Consider the following 15,903-nt stretch of genomic DNA (forward strand, 5'->3'; position numbering starts at 1 on the left):
GATTACAAATAACCAAAATCTTTTATTACAAAGCATTGCGTCTACATGTAATCATGATGTATAAGGAAAAAAATTAAATAAATAAAAGAACACTCTAAATAGTATTTGAAATAAAGATCTGATTTTCCCATACTCAGACTCAACCTTATTGGTTCGAGGGCCAATCCTTAAATATGCTAACTACTTAAGACAATATTTTATGTTACGTGCAGACGATATTTTATGTTACGAAATCAAACACAAAAACGGACTTGAACGAACTTTCAAACTTACTTTGAATAAATATACTTTTTTTCGACGAATTTGGATTTCTGAAACTCAAACTCTGGATCAATCGAAAATATAGATCTGAAATCTGGAAAATATTGTCCCAATAGTTTGGTCAGGATAGCTGTAGAAATTTTGGATCCCTTATGTAAATTTCACTTTTTGCGTATTTCGCCATATCTCGAGAAATGTTTAAACAAATCAAAATAATTCTTTAAAGCAATAATAAAAATCGTCTTTCCAAAGATAAAAATTCATGCAAAAATTAATTTTTACTAATTATACATTATTCTTTATTATTTTATTTAATAACTGTCAAAAAAAAATTCGAAATGTAAGGAATAGAAATTCTTACATCATTTTAAAGAATATAATTTTGTATAGCAAAATACAAAATTTGAACGAAATCGGCCAAATACTTGTTATGAAATCAAATTTTAAATATACCACTTTTATAGAAGTTGAAAACTCAGAAACTATTCGATTGAGTGCGCTTAAATTTTGTATTTTTCTATTTAAAATTACATTCTTTAAAATTATATAAATCTCAAGGAGGAACATATGGAGGAAAAACTTGGTTTGTAGTTAATGTAATTTAAAATTGCTGGTTTTACTTCAATTTGTTTTTCATTTTGTAAAATGTGAGGAAATGCTAGAAAGAACGAGAAATAAGACTGTAAAAAAAAACTTGCACCAATATTAGTTTATGAAACATAATAGTAAAGAATTCAATATTTGTGGTCTTATAAAATTTTCCAAAATTGACTGGTAAAATTAATTATTATAATAAATAGTATAAAACAACTGAATTTTTAAAAAAATTCAAAATATTGTAAGGCTACTAAGTAAATAATAAATTATTTTTCTAACTATTTATGAAAATGCTTCTAGTGCTAAACGTTTCTTGTAATTCTAAGATATTGCCATTTATGTGATAAAAAAATAATATTGTTTAAAATTAGCACAGTACATTTTTATGTTAAGGTATAGTTAACATCACTATTCTTTTTTTTTATCATTAAAAAATCTCAGCTATCTATGAAATCTAAAATCTTAAATCAAACACTTTAGGTTAGTCAGTCCTAGTAGAAAAATAAGAAGAAAAAATAGATATATATATATATAAGTAAAATTCAAAGGGTAAATTATAAATGTTTAAAATTATAGCTTTAAAGCAGTGTTTCCCAAAGTGGTCTATATGGACTCGCAGGGGTCCATGGTACCATTCAGGGGGTCCATGAAAAATAAAAACTGATTTAAGGGTCCCTGAACAACGTCAGTGGGTCCGCTTGAGGTTTAGTATAAAATAATAAAATTTTTATTATGGAAATGATGATAAATAAAATAGTAGCGATTTTCACGTCCTAAGTAAACTATAAATAAAAGTGGGTGCTTATAATTATTAACAGTGGTTTGTTACAAATTAAACAGTTGATTTACAAGTTTTCTTATACCTTTTGTTCCCTTTTTAAGAGATATGAATGAGTCGAAGAAAAAACGCCGAAAATACAGTGCTAAATATTTGAAGTATGTCTTTATTTCTTTACCAGTAAATAGTACTTTACCTATGTGTCTTCTATGTAATAAAACTATAACAAGTGATTCTATGAAACATTCCAAGCTTAACGAAGAATTGATAAAAATCCATAGTGACAAAAAAGATAAAGATTTAACTATTTTTCAAACAGTCAAAAAAATTATCTGAAAACACCGTCACTGCAACAACTTATAGGGACAACATCTAAGCAAGGTGACGATGAATTGCATGTTTCGATATATTACATGATTGCCAAGTCTGGAAAGCTTCAAACTATTGAAGTACTTATCTTACTAGCTATAAGTGATATAATACTCACCGGGTTGCACAAACCAGCTTTTAACACTGTAAAAAGAATTCCACGGAGTAATAATAATGTACAAAGAAGGATTGACAAAATATTTCAGTGCGTAGGAAATTCTTTATGTGAGTACTTAAAAATATCTGAATTTTCTATACAGCTTGACGAGTCCACTTATCCAGGAAACGAAGCTTTTACTTTTAGCTTATGTACGACTTGTAAAAGAATAAAAATTCAACCAAGAATTGTTATTTGCTAAATGTTTGGAAAGCGATACGAAAGGTGAAACACTATTGACTGAATTGAAAGCTACATATCCTTGACTAATATCATTTTTGTAGCTACTGACGGTGCTCCGGCAATGGTAGGAAGATACCGAGGTTTTCTGGCTAACTGAAAACAAGCTGCAGGAATGTATTTTCAGTACATTTGTCAGACTTAACGAAACTAATTTAACTACAAGAAGAACAATAAATTTAATCAAAACTAAAATCGTAAAACTGCACTTAGGAAGAGGATATTGTTCTCTCAGTTTCAGTGCCGTAATGAACCTCATCGCAAAAGAAAAAATAAATAAATAAATGATTACAAATTAGTGCCCACAAACATTGAGTCTGATATAAATACAGTCTTAAAATCTCTTCACGTTCATCCAAGTCATTATTTTTTAAATTTTATTTTAAACAAAAGATATAATTTCAATAAATAGTTCTTCAACGAAATGTTTTTTTTTTTTAATTTTTAATTTTTATACAGTACATATCAGTTCTTCACTTGGTTGTCCGTGATCAAGTTTTGACTATAAAAAGGGTTCCATGGGTCAAAAAAGTTTGGGAACCACTGCTTTAAAGCTTTCACTCGGCATAATCCATTACTGTTTAATACACTTTAAAGACTGGTGTTCTAATCTTTTGAATCATTATAACACTTAGAATTTAATTAATTACACACTCTAAAGTAAACACTAGATTTATCAGAAATATTTTATATGATATTATAGAAAATTATATGCGCTAATTTTTTTACTAATGGAAAATATACACAAAGTTGCAAAACATTTAAAAACCAAGTTTAATACTCAATAAAATAAAACAGTCGAAGTTTTCCTTTTATCTAATAAAAATGTTTACTTACCAAACATTTGGAATCAATTCATCTCAGAATATTTATTCCAGTATATTTTCGCAAACGACAACTACCACTTATAGTGAAAACTATATTCTTTTTTAGATTTAAATAAAATTCCGTTTGCTTTGTTCATGAGCAACTTAAATAGGATTATTTGCAAATATTGTTATTAGATTATTTATTTGAGGGTCTATTTAGCAGTAAGTTCTAAATGTATATACAATGAGGTAACAGTAAAATACAATACTTTAACTCAAAAAATACTTGTTTTAATTCCGTGTAATAATTTCGAGTTCGAAAATAATTTCGTGTCTCGAATTGAAGCAGACGACAAATTTGTTTTTTCTAATTTAGAAAATCGGTTCGAAAAATTCATAACAGGAACTAATCTTATTTTAAAACAATCTAATTAAGATTACTTTCATTAACTACTAGCAATCTTAAAAATGATACAATTAGCATGCGTATGTAGGATATACGTACGTATTTAGTATGCATAAATTACGTGTACATACATATATTGATTCCAGTACATACAATGTAAGTATGAACATACAGTGTTTCTTTGCATGTATGTACATTTATGAATATAAAATATACGTAGGTTTATAAACGTAGGTATTATGTACATGCAATGCTTAAAAGTACGAACAAACACGTAAGTATGTATGCATACAATTTACGGATGTACAGTGCGCCAAAAAAACGGACCATCTAAATAACTTTTAATCTAATGATCGGATTTTCAGGTTCTAGGACTCAATTTTAATGGCCTAGGGGTAATCTCAAATATGCTAATTATTAAGTGCAGAAGATATTTTAAGTTACGAAATCAGACAAAAAAAAGCGTACTTTCTTTGAATAAACGTACCTTTCTTTCGACTGATTCGGATTTTTGACCGTCAAAGTAAAGGGTGTCACGTCATCGCAATCTGGGAAATATGGTCCCAATAGTTTTGTCAGGAGAGCGCTCCAAAGTTTTGACCCCTTAAAGTTAATTTTACTTTTTGCGTATTTCGCTATATCTCAAGAACGTTTTAAGCGAATTAAAAAAAAATTGAACGCCATTATAAAATTCGTTTATTCAACGATAATTCCGTGCAAAAAATAACTTTTAGTTAATATTTATTATTTTGTTTTTATTTTAATTCAGAATGCTCGAAAAAATTTTGAATTGTAAAGCATACAATATTTTGCATCATTTTAAAGAATGTAATTTTAAATAGCAAAATACAAAATTTGAATGAAATCGATGGAATAGTTCCATAGAAATCGAGTTTTAAAAAAAAATGTATTTTTCATATTTTTAAAATTACAATTAGTCTAATTGATTAAAATTGTCATTTTATTTGCATTTTGCTCTCGTAGGGTAATTTATGCCTTAAAATTTATTTTCAGGTTATCATAAACATTAATTGGTACATTTAATGATCTTTACCAAATATCTACCCGTGATCCTCATTCAATTTAAATTTGAGTTTATTAGTTTAACTCTTCATTTAAGTTACGAATATATTAAATTGAAGATAGAATGTAATTCGTAAATGAAGAAATGTGTAGAGCAACAATTTTTAGAAATAGTGCTGCCATCTCTCTGCCAACTCGAATCTCAAAAAGTTAATGAAAGAAACGCGGTGGTGCCCTCTACTGCAATTTTTATAAGCTGGCTTGTCAAACATGTATATATATATATATACAATTAAAAAGTAGCTTATATATTAATTAATTTTATTATTTTCTAACTAATTATTTTTTCTCGCAGAGCCAACTAAAGACAATTAATTTCAACCACTTGAATCAATTTCAAAATTATTACAATTCAGAAATATTATTTAAAAAATATTTACTTGAAACGATTTTCAACAAAAATTACCAATTACTCTTGGTCAAATACTTAAAAGGAAAGTTAATTTATTTAATCTACAAATAATTAAACTTTAGTAAAAATTAAAAGCAAACCAATAACCTCAATAAAGATATTATAATTTGGAATTAGTAACACTTATGTATCGAATTTAATAATTACTTTAAAAAAATAAAACATTAGTTTTTAAATTATTATAAATAAAGTACAATAAGCGAAAAACTTGAAATCATTGTTATTTGTATCATGAATTAAATGTTAACTATTTTAAGTAGCATAAAAATACATATCAGAAAATTTTGCAGTGGGAATCAAGCCCACGCCAAAACTCATAGGTTATATAAATACAAAAATTAATTTTTATGTAAGTATAATCAACGATTAATGTCATATTTAGTTCAATTTTGCATTGAGTCAAAAACAAAATAATACCCTTCATTGTAGATTGATCAGAAATTAGACAATACCAATAATTCAAGCAAATTATGTACAACCAATAACGTAAACAAATCATTAAATAAAAATTTAAAATCATACAAATGTGATAATCAGATCACATTTGATGTGATCATTGATATAAATGATTTTTAACGTTGATTATTCTGGAAAATGTTACTGAAACTGAGGGCTAAAACATCAGAGTTTGCAACGCTTCATAATAAATTACTCTTATTAGGGCTGGGGGAGGGGCAGTGGCCCCCAACTAATTTCCAAACTATTTTTTTCTGATAAAATATTACTTTATATAAATATCATTAAATCCCTTCTCCACATTACCAGTCAAGTTTAATGATGAATTTAACAAATAATCACCCCAAATATTACTTAAATAACTTCACTCAATGATTTTTTGAGGATCCTAAATTTGGCATTTTAGGATCAATATTCAACTCATACAACGCATGGGATGTGCCTTTAACTGTACCTTCATAAAAATAAAATAAAGACATTTGAAATATAACAAATGAAGTCAGATACATCAAAAAATACCCACACAGATCGCAATTTCAAAATAATGTAAGATGTTTTTTTTATTGCCAGTAAACTACATTTTTTTGTCTAGAGCCCAACACATTTTATTTGCAAGCAACTTTCTTTACAACCTAAAATGATAACCAAATGTTTAAGATACTATGATGATAGTTAAGAGTATTGCAATACACAAGTGTAAGAATTTTCATAACGGTATGCAAATTTATAACAAAAATTAGAACTGCAAAAATTTTGTAAAAAAAGTGTGTTAATGTTTGAAAACAGTTTAGAAAAATTACCTAATATCTCTTAGCATTTATTTTATTCACAATTTTTCTTTGTTCATATATGAAAAAAATATATATATATGACTCTTTTATTCGCCTAACATGCTATGTTTGAGAACCTTGACTCTTTTATTTTTCTTAAAATAAAAATCTTATTTTTATTTCTAGAATCATTTTTCTTAAGTTCTAGAGTAAATGTCTGATATCAGTGGCGTAGTTTTTAATATATGTTGGGAGGAGGTTTTCTCCTTCTGATATATATATATATATATATACAAAATGTTTAGATTACAAAAAATTAATAATAAAAACTCTTTTATATCAACATCCTACTCACTATACAATAGTTTTGTCCCCCAAACCCTCCCCAAAACTATGCAACTGTCTGATATTCCATTTTACCACCAGCTTTTTGGTCCTGTAGTTTTTTAGTAATTAAGTTTCAAACAAGAACATTTATCTTGAACTATATCAAGGTTAACACTCTGACATTTTCTAAAAGACTGCATTTATAAATCTTAGTGCCTGTGCGTATGCGTTTTTTTCTTCTTCTTTTTTTTAAGTACAATATTTTAATATGCTTCTCTCTTTAAAATATAATATTGAAGAACTTTATTCCAATAATGATAAGTAAACAACCCTTAATTTGTATGAATCTGAAAAAGCATCATTACAGCCACCAGCATCAACCCAGAATCTGAGCCAAAAATGAAATAATAACCAATGGAAAAAAGTGAACCTTGAAAAAAAATGAATTTATTTTTAGACCAAGAAGAGTATATAAGTCTATTTGCTATCTAGGTTATATGGATGCAAAATATTACAATAAAAAAATATTGTAATTACTGCTAGAATTTATTTAAAAAATGTTTCAAGTTGATAATGAATTTTAGAAGTGATAGTAAATTTCATATTTCGGAATTTGATTTACATTTGAATCATCCTGATTGATAAAAATATATCTTATTATAGTGTAATAAGACAAAGCTATATACAGTTTTTGCATGAATTGTTCACAAGGGATAACAAGATTTTTAAAAATACAATTTAGTTTTTAGTTGCAAAATTTCTTTTTGATCAAAAAATCAAGAGGTATGGGTCGGGATAACTGGTTGGTAGGACGGTGAGTTTGTGAGAAAGTAAATTTGAATTCCGCCAACCAAAGAATCCCTGTGTATTAAATGGTTGACTGTTAATCTGTCGGGGTCATAAAATTATCCAAGTTCCCGTAACAAATCAATATCTCTGGGGGTACTGAATCGAAGATTAATCGTTTTCTGGTTCTGGTTAAAATTACAATCTGTGAGTGAATAAATGCACAGTATGATTGGGTCCTCCCTGTAGAATGGGATAAGGCGTGTGTGGCTGAAGTCAAATTCTTGGCCACAGATGGCACCACTGAAAAAAGAGATAGCCTTAGCACCCTCAGCCTTAAAAATTTACTTGACTTCAAGCAGGCTTGCTGTTGGCAAATGTCATAAGTAACAACAACAAGAGGCAATTAATAGAACCTTATTACAGGATTTAAGAAAGTAAACTGTTTATGTTTTAAAAAATTATTAATGCTTGAAAGATAGACCTATCTAAACAATATCTCTAATAATCAATTTATTTGAAAATTAAATAAATTACGAAAGTATTTATTTAATTTATTAAATAAAGTAAAGTATTTCCACAACAGCCCGTTGAGGGCCAGGGGTAATAGAGGTTAAGGCTCAAAAAAAAAATAATAATAATAAATAAAGACAACAAAAAAGAACATAATGAATACACCCTAAATTCAGTAATATTAATTGGAATATTATATTAATTCAATGCCACTGAAAATTAGTAACACTAACAAATATTGTGATGCCTAAATATTCAATTTATTAATGATTGCTCTGCTGAGTTATAGTACTGAATATCAGAATGAAATTTTTAGTAATAAAGTGAAAAAGAGAGATTTTTAAAGAAAGTATTGGAATTGGTATTTAAATTCTGTTTTATTTTTTCTTTTATAAACATCAAGCATGACAATTATTTCATTGGCTGTAATATACAAAACAACCAATTTCTTACATAAACATATTTCATTTGCTGTGCAACAATATTTAAAAAATATTGATTCACAAGCTAAATTATAAGTAGAATTACAGTCATATGTCATTTTTACAGTCATTTTTAAGATGAATTTGTTAAAAAAATTAATTATACATATCATATTCTAAATTTTTCTTAATAGGAATCTATTTGAAATGAGTGATTAAAAAAGAAAGCAACATACTAATCAAATTTGTTTCTGTAAATAAATAAATGTTTCAAAATAAATGTCTTACTAAGAAACCATTCAATTTAGAAAAAATAATTTTAATTAGTCAATTATAGTTTGACAAACCATTTTTTTGATTCATAAGAATAAAAATAATAAATAAATTTAAAATTAAAACGCGAGAATAACAGACAAAACTAAATAAGTTTTATAAAAAAAAAATCACTTTAGTATTTACATAAAACACAATGATGCCTATCCAATGTTCACCATTCTCCCTTTATAATCACATGAAAAGTGAATTTTCAGAGGATATTTCCATTTAAGTGTTTACATTTACAAAAGCAGTCTATTTTTATTAGTTTAAATGTCATTTAGTCACAATTCCAAATTATTTTCAAATATATAATTAACAAATATACAATTAACCGTAATTGTAGAATAGAGTTAGTTCAGAAAAATTATTTGATTAATTGATAATTATAACAAGATAATCCTTTTTCATTGACATATGCAATGATTTACAATTCAGATAATGATCAGGACTACATTTATATATAGTTAATGAATCAACAAGATAAAATTCAGAAAAAAGGATAGGTGATGTAATAAAAATAAAATGTGAACTGAAAAAGGAAATTTATTACTTCAATGTAGAAAAACTTAGTCAACCATTAAAATTTTTTAGCTAATACAATTCTGTATAAAATTATTTAGATAAATAAAAATTGCATTCTTGCTGTTTAAAATCTTGTACTATATGCATTAAATTTTACTTAAAAAAAAAAAAAAAAACTCAGTGGTGCGACAGGTCAAGGAGAGGGAAGGCCTGTTTGAAGGCAGGTTTTGGAATGATATTGCCTAGAAATCATGTTCTTAGGTGTCTTTACATAATTAGATTTTGAGGGATTTTTATTCCATAGTTTTTATGAAATTTTAAGTTAAGCAGTAATAAAATTGTTAAATTTGATAATCTTAATTTTTTTTTTTGTTTTGGTTATAAAATGCTTGATAAGTATTCTTAAATAATAACTTTGTGTAAGTTCCTATGTTTTTATAAAATTTGTAAGGGAGTGCTAACGGAATAACTGCCAGCAAAAAAACATTGATATAACTCAGACAAACTTTTTATTTATGTAATGTATATTTGACGATACAAAAAATTTCATAATAAAAGTGAATTTTGAAATTAACTGGGTGGTAATATTAGTTTACTTGCTTTTCGCATATGATAAAAGTGGTACTACTAAAAATGCATGAAAAATGGTTCATGAAGAAAAGAAATTACTAAAAATAGGTAGCAGAGTGGAAATAAAGCTGTTTTTGTGATTCTAAGAATTTTTTTTTCCAAGTTAATTTACAAAATATAAAAATAGTAATCTGCATTGTCCATGTATGCGGTGATGTGAGGAAGAAAAATTTTCAAAATGGAAAGTTTTCCTCTACTCTCCATTCCTAATTCAAAAAAAGTCACTTTTTTTGCAGACTTTTTTTTATGAAATATTTTAACCTTCCATAAAAAATTTTATTAGTTAATTTTATACCATTTAAACAAAAACTACAGGCTATAATTCTAACACTTTAATCCACATAAATAAAATTAAGTTAGTTTTTTACTTAAGATTTGTCATATTGTTTACTCATATCTCTTTGAATTTAATACACAAAGCAAGACTGAACTTGATAGATGAAAGCTTGAACAAAGACAGTTGTCTTTGTTCAGGTTCACAACAGTTGAATCTGAACTCTAATGATTTAGAGAGAACTACCAACATAAATAATCAATTATGCTATATAACATATTAAATTTGGATATTAAGAAAATGTGTTCCAATTGCCCTGGCACCAAAAGAATTAAAAGTAATCTTAATTAGGAATTTAACATAATTAACATTGTAATGTTGCAAAAAGTGCTACTTTTACTGTAAGTTTGGCATGTTTTCTGGCAGAGGGAATGTACCATGTGTTAGACCATATTAAGTTAAGATATTAAGCATTATTAGCAGAATTGGACAGGCAAATTGCATTCTGATGTTGTAAAGAACAGTATTATGCCTTTAAAATTATTCAATACATTACAATAATTATTTTTAAAAATTCTTTGCTAACTTTAAATGTTTTCATTGATTTTATTATTATACATAAAGAGGTAAATATGCATTAACGAATATGCTCCCACAATTTTTTAAAGCTAACTTGAAAGACAATTTTTAAACCAAAATTTCATCTCACAAATTTACTTTGTCCAGAAATTATGACTAACCATTGTTTTAAATAGAGGGTGATGTCCGCATACACAAAGCAACATTAATTTTGTGACAGTGTATTTGAGTACAATAAAACAACCTGATTTATAACAGCTAAATCACTGATTTAGTTCAACCTCGAACAAAGTAATGAGGCCAGACATACCGCAGCAGCTTTAGGAAGAAAAAAAAAACTGAAATTAGTGTAGTAATATAAAACTTCAGAAACATGTTTTTCCAAATTGTACCAGAGCCGTAGCTGGGATTCATTTTCATAGACTAAAAATACTCCTTGACTTTTTTCGAAAGAGTAAAATTCACCTTAGAATAGTAAAAAATAATGAAATTTTAAATTACAGAAACTGACTTCAAAATTTTTTTGTATATTTAAAATTTAAATAAATATTTAAATTTCTCTTCCCATGATTCTATAGCATTATCGAAATTGAAATCACAAACATTACTATTTTGATATTAAATTCAGATCCTTGCTTTGATATTCAAGTAATTATTTCCAACTATTTGTGTGTCAATTTCTATTATAATTTTTACCCGTTTAGGTTTAAAAACCCTTATTCACATTCAGTTGTTTATAAGTAAAGGTATTGCTACTACTATAACAAAGTTAAAAGGTAAAGAGAAACAGAGAGAAAAAATTTAAGAAAATTTCGAGAAAGAATCATGCATTTTCACTCTATTGTTATTTAAAATACGAGTAAAAACACACCCAACTTGTTTTTTTAGGAATATTACCGATTTTTAATGAGTGAAATAAGCTTGCAGACGAGTAAAAAATATCTCTGATATTGAACTGTAATAAAAATGATTCTTTAAAGGTATTATTGGATTGAATAAAATTTAAAATGAAAAAAAAAAAATACATTTTTATAATAACATTTAGTAATTTCACTTAAGTTATATAACTTTTTTATTAGTTGTTTTGAAACATTATTAAGCTCTCAAATGGTATCATATCTCTTTGAAAGTCAATTTGAGGATTCAATATTGCATCTAAAATTGCAATTTTGTTAATTAAAAATATGAAGATTTGAAAAAAAATACTAAAATATTTCACCAGTTTCGAAAAAAACTTTTAAAAAAAATTGTAAACAACCCCTCAGAAGATCATTTAAAAAAAATTCTGTGATTATTATTATTATGCATTAAAATTATTTTAAATAAATTATACAAAGAGACAAATTTAAATTTTTGCCACAACTAATTTCCATCAAACAAATTTTGCTTTCAAATTCTAATGATAGTAAATAAAAATAAGTATATGACCCCTAATTTGCCCTTAAAAATGCTTTATAGGAAAATTCAACTAATTAAGTTTACTTTTCATCATATTATTAGTCAAATGTCCAAAAAATTCTGAAACAAATAGAGGAGAATAGATAAGATACCTCAATCACTTTTGTGCAGTTTGTGGATGGTCTTTGTGTGCAATATATTATACTCTTGCAGTTTAAGGACTCATCAAGTCTTTCGATAGAAATTAGGCAACAAAAAAAAAGGGTGAAATTAGTGAAAGTTCAGCACATGTGAGAGGTAGTGGCAGAAGGCGCCACTCTAATGGCTATTGCAGTTAAAAAGTAAACTCAGATACAAATCTTTTGTATTTATGATATTGTCTGCAAAATTGGTCACAAAAAATCTCAATGACAGCTATTGAAACAGTAATTACAGTTGCAAAAACACTTCTGATTAAATGAAGTTACAGTTGCAAAAAGCACTTCTGATTAAATTAAGTTACAGTGTCAATATAGGAGAATGTGGTGCAAAACAAAAGCTTTGGAGTAAAAAAACACAATAAAATATCTCTAGTGACTTAGTGGAAAGGTTATTGCAGTACAGCAACACTTTCTAGGGTAGCAGTCAGAATTTTGAATATCACCCTTAATAACTGCCTCATGTGAAGACAAGTGGAAGGCATATAGCAACATAAAAATAAAAAAAAGAGAAAGATTCGGAAATGAATGCATTGCAAAAATGGTATAGATATCACAACATCTTCATTTGATACGCGATGACAATACCCTGCTTTAGAATTCTGAGTATGATTATTAAAGGAACACACACAGAATCTTCAGATATTAGTACCATTCCTGATTTGAGTCTCCATATCTGGGAGTGACCCAGAAAGTTAGAACATCAAAATCATGCTGTTTCCATAAGTAGAAAAGTGTTAGCAAAAAAAAAATTATGATCAAAATTACATTAGAATTCATTCCAATAATTATTGAATGCATTAAATTTGGTCATTTGTTTTGATTTTCAACATATTCTTATAGCAATGAAGTGGGGGATGTTTTCATAACAGTACCTATTTCTGCCTCTTACTACTAGCAAAGGGCCAAAGGGATTTTGCATTTTCAAAATATTTTATAGCTTGTCCAGGGATGGTTACGAGTTACACCCTATAAGTATGCTTCCTACTGTAATTTTTATCTTTTTTGTTTTGGGTTTCTTCCGTGGTTACTTGGAGTTATCTTGCAAAGCTATCAAGATACAAAAAACTCTCTAATTCAGCTTCTTCTTAGTTAAAAAAAATAAAAAAAAATTTCTTCTTTTTTTTTTGTTATTTTAGAACATATTTTGTTTTCATTTCAAACATTCATAGATCAATTTAGCAAAAAATATTTTGTCCAACGTGGTACTCATTAATTAACTGCTGAGACATATATACAAAATAGTAATTGCAAAATTATTATACTTTACTTTTCAGCTTTATAGAGGATTAAAAACTTATAAATCCTAATTTTCACACTTTATTAATTAAAGGAATAAAAAGAACTTTAAATTCATCTTTACATAAAAAATTCCTAAGGGGCCATTTAAAAAAAAAATTAATTTACAAAAAATATTTCATAGAAGAAATTTAAAACTAAACAAAACCTAGCCAGAAAATTTATATAGTTGCACCTTAAATAAAAACAAGTATTTATAAGATCTAATTTTAATATAATTTTAGGTAACATAATAAAAATTCTAAATAAAATTTCAAATTTATTGATAAAAACAAAAGAACTTAACTTAATTATAAATTACTCTTTGGACTTGAAAACAAAGCTTGTTATTTTAAAAAAAAATTTCACAGCTCTAACTTTAAGTAAGTTATGAAGCATACAAAGATATAAATAAGAATATGGAATTTGCACAAAATGAAATTTCAAAAGACAAAATATTGTTCAAAATCTGACAAACAAACAGCATTTTACACAAAGCATGCTTATATGACTACATCTTTTAAATTTTTTAAGATCTTAAACTTTCCTTTGAATAAACTCATCAGAAATTTATTATAACTCTTTAGCTTCAGAATTATTCTCCACCCCTTCTTCCACTTCTTTCAGCTTTTCCTCTTCATATGTTTTTTTTAGTTCAGCACAGAAATTTTTATGTGTGAACCAATGTAGCTTTTGGCAAGTTTTATCACAATATTGCACAGATTTACACGCAGAACATTTCTTTTCAGCATTAGGATCACTACAAGTAACACATGATGTAGTAATGTTAAAACCTCTCTGACCAGTTACAGCTTCATTAATAATTGATATAGCACTAGGTTCTTCACCTATATTCCCAGTAGCAAGAGTGCGAACTAATTGTTGAAACAAAGTACATTCGAGGTAAGGGTATTCACGAACATCTTGGCGGAGAAATTTTTCTAAGCCAATCGGAAAACCATTTTTATCTCCACAAATCCACCGCTTGATAAGTGGAGTTAAGACATCCTTCCCAAATTTTTCTGTTGTTTCTGAACACTTGGATTTTTGCTCCAAGTAAAACTTTTCACAAGCATTTAACACGAAAGCCAAATGATGATATTTCAAGGACAAAAGCTCGTTACATTGATCTTTAAACATTTTCTCTGACAATATATTCAAAACACGAGCAACTTTTATAGAATTATCAAGAATAACAGGAGTAGCTTGAATAAACATTGCTATTTTCACTGGATTAATGTTAGTTATAACAACAAGTTTGTGAACTGGTTGGCTAAGCACTGCAGGGAGCTTAGGTTCTTTTTCTAAACCATGAATTTTCGTGAAGTATTCGATTTCTTCAATGGGCAAATAATTGTTGATTATGCTTACAATATGATGATTACCTACAAATGCAGCCATTTGAGAAGCAGTTTTGTTGATAGAATTGACAGATGTTGTTGAAGCCCCATGTTCTAAGAGTAGGTTAACAACATCAACATTCCCAGATAAGCTTGCAAATGTAAGAGCACTATATCTTGATACGTGAGTAGTTGCATTGACATTAGCCCCACAATCAAGAAAAAGTTTACATAATTTATAGTCACCTTTGTAAGCAGCTTGTTGTAGAGGAGTAGTACCATCTTCGTCTACACAATCTACATGTACATTTTCAACAGTTATAAGATATTTGGCTTGTTCATAATTACACTCCAAAGTGTACTTGAACAGTTCCTTTTCCAACTGTTTGCTACCGTTCTCTTGAGATGACTCAGCCATCAGGTCTAGAAGTAATGTTTTGTCAATCTTAAAACGACAATCTAATAATATTCAAACTGTTAAACTAATAAACAGTAACAAGGCCGGTAAACAAGATATTCTCTGTTTATTCTACAGATTCGATGAAAATATATTCTAGTTACTATATCGATTTTTCGATTACATAATTTGGAGCGCCAGATAATGGATACATTTTTGCTGGCATAAAATATCCTCCTTAATAAGGAAATCGAGAGCCACCATTGGACAATTGCCTCAAACGTAGAGAAGAATAGGGAAAAGGTTGCACTTCAACACAAAATTTCTCTTCTTCCAATTTTTAATCAAATGAAAATTACTATTGTAAAAATATATATAATTAAATAATATTTGCAAAAAATATTTTCCAAAAAAACGTTCAAAAATCCTTTTTTGGGGGGAAAAGTCAAATTTAATTAAAATTAATTTAACTAAGTAAGTAAATAAAAATAAATTTCAGTAAATAAAAATTAGTAAATATTTAAATTGTAATGAATCATTAAATTTTTTTGAATAGAATGAAGTAGAATTTTTATTTCAACATG

At 27.2% G+C, this 15,903-nt stretch overlaps 1 protein-coding gene across 1 annotated transcript; it reads right to left on the bottom strand.

Moving 5' to 3' along the window:
* Nucleotides 1-8,322: 8,322 nt before the first annotated feature.
* LOC107448372 (ankyrin repeat and MYND domain-containing protein 2) lies at nucleotides 8,323-15,598 on the bottom strand. The gene has a single exon (XM_071187926.2). It carries the CDS (start codon nucleotides 15,338-15,340, stop codon nucleotides 14,156-14,158), a length of 1,185 nt encoding a protein of 394 aa, XP_071044027.2. The 5' UTR covers nucleotides 15,341-15,598; the 3' UTR covers nucleotides 8,323-14,155.
* Between the last annotated feature and the right edge of the window lie 305 nt (nucleotides 15,599-15,903).

The sequence above is a fragment of the Parasteatoda tepidariorum genome, chromosome 11, assembly GCF_982258835.1.
Source record: "Parasteatoda tepidariorum strain Cologne lab strain chromosome 11, Ptep-v5.0, whole genome shotgun sequence".
Classification (NCBI taxonomy): domain Eukaryota; kingdom Metazoa; phylum Arthropoda; class Arachnida; order Araneae; family Theridiidae; genus Parasteatoda; species Parasteatoda tepidariorum.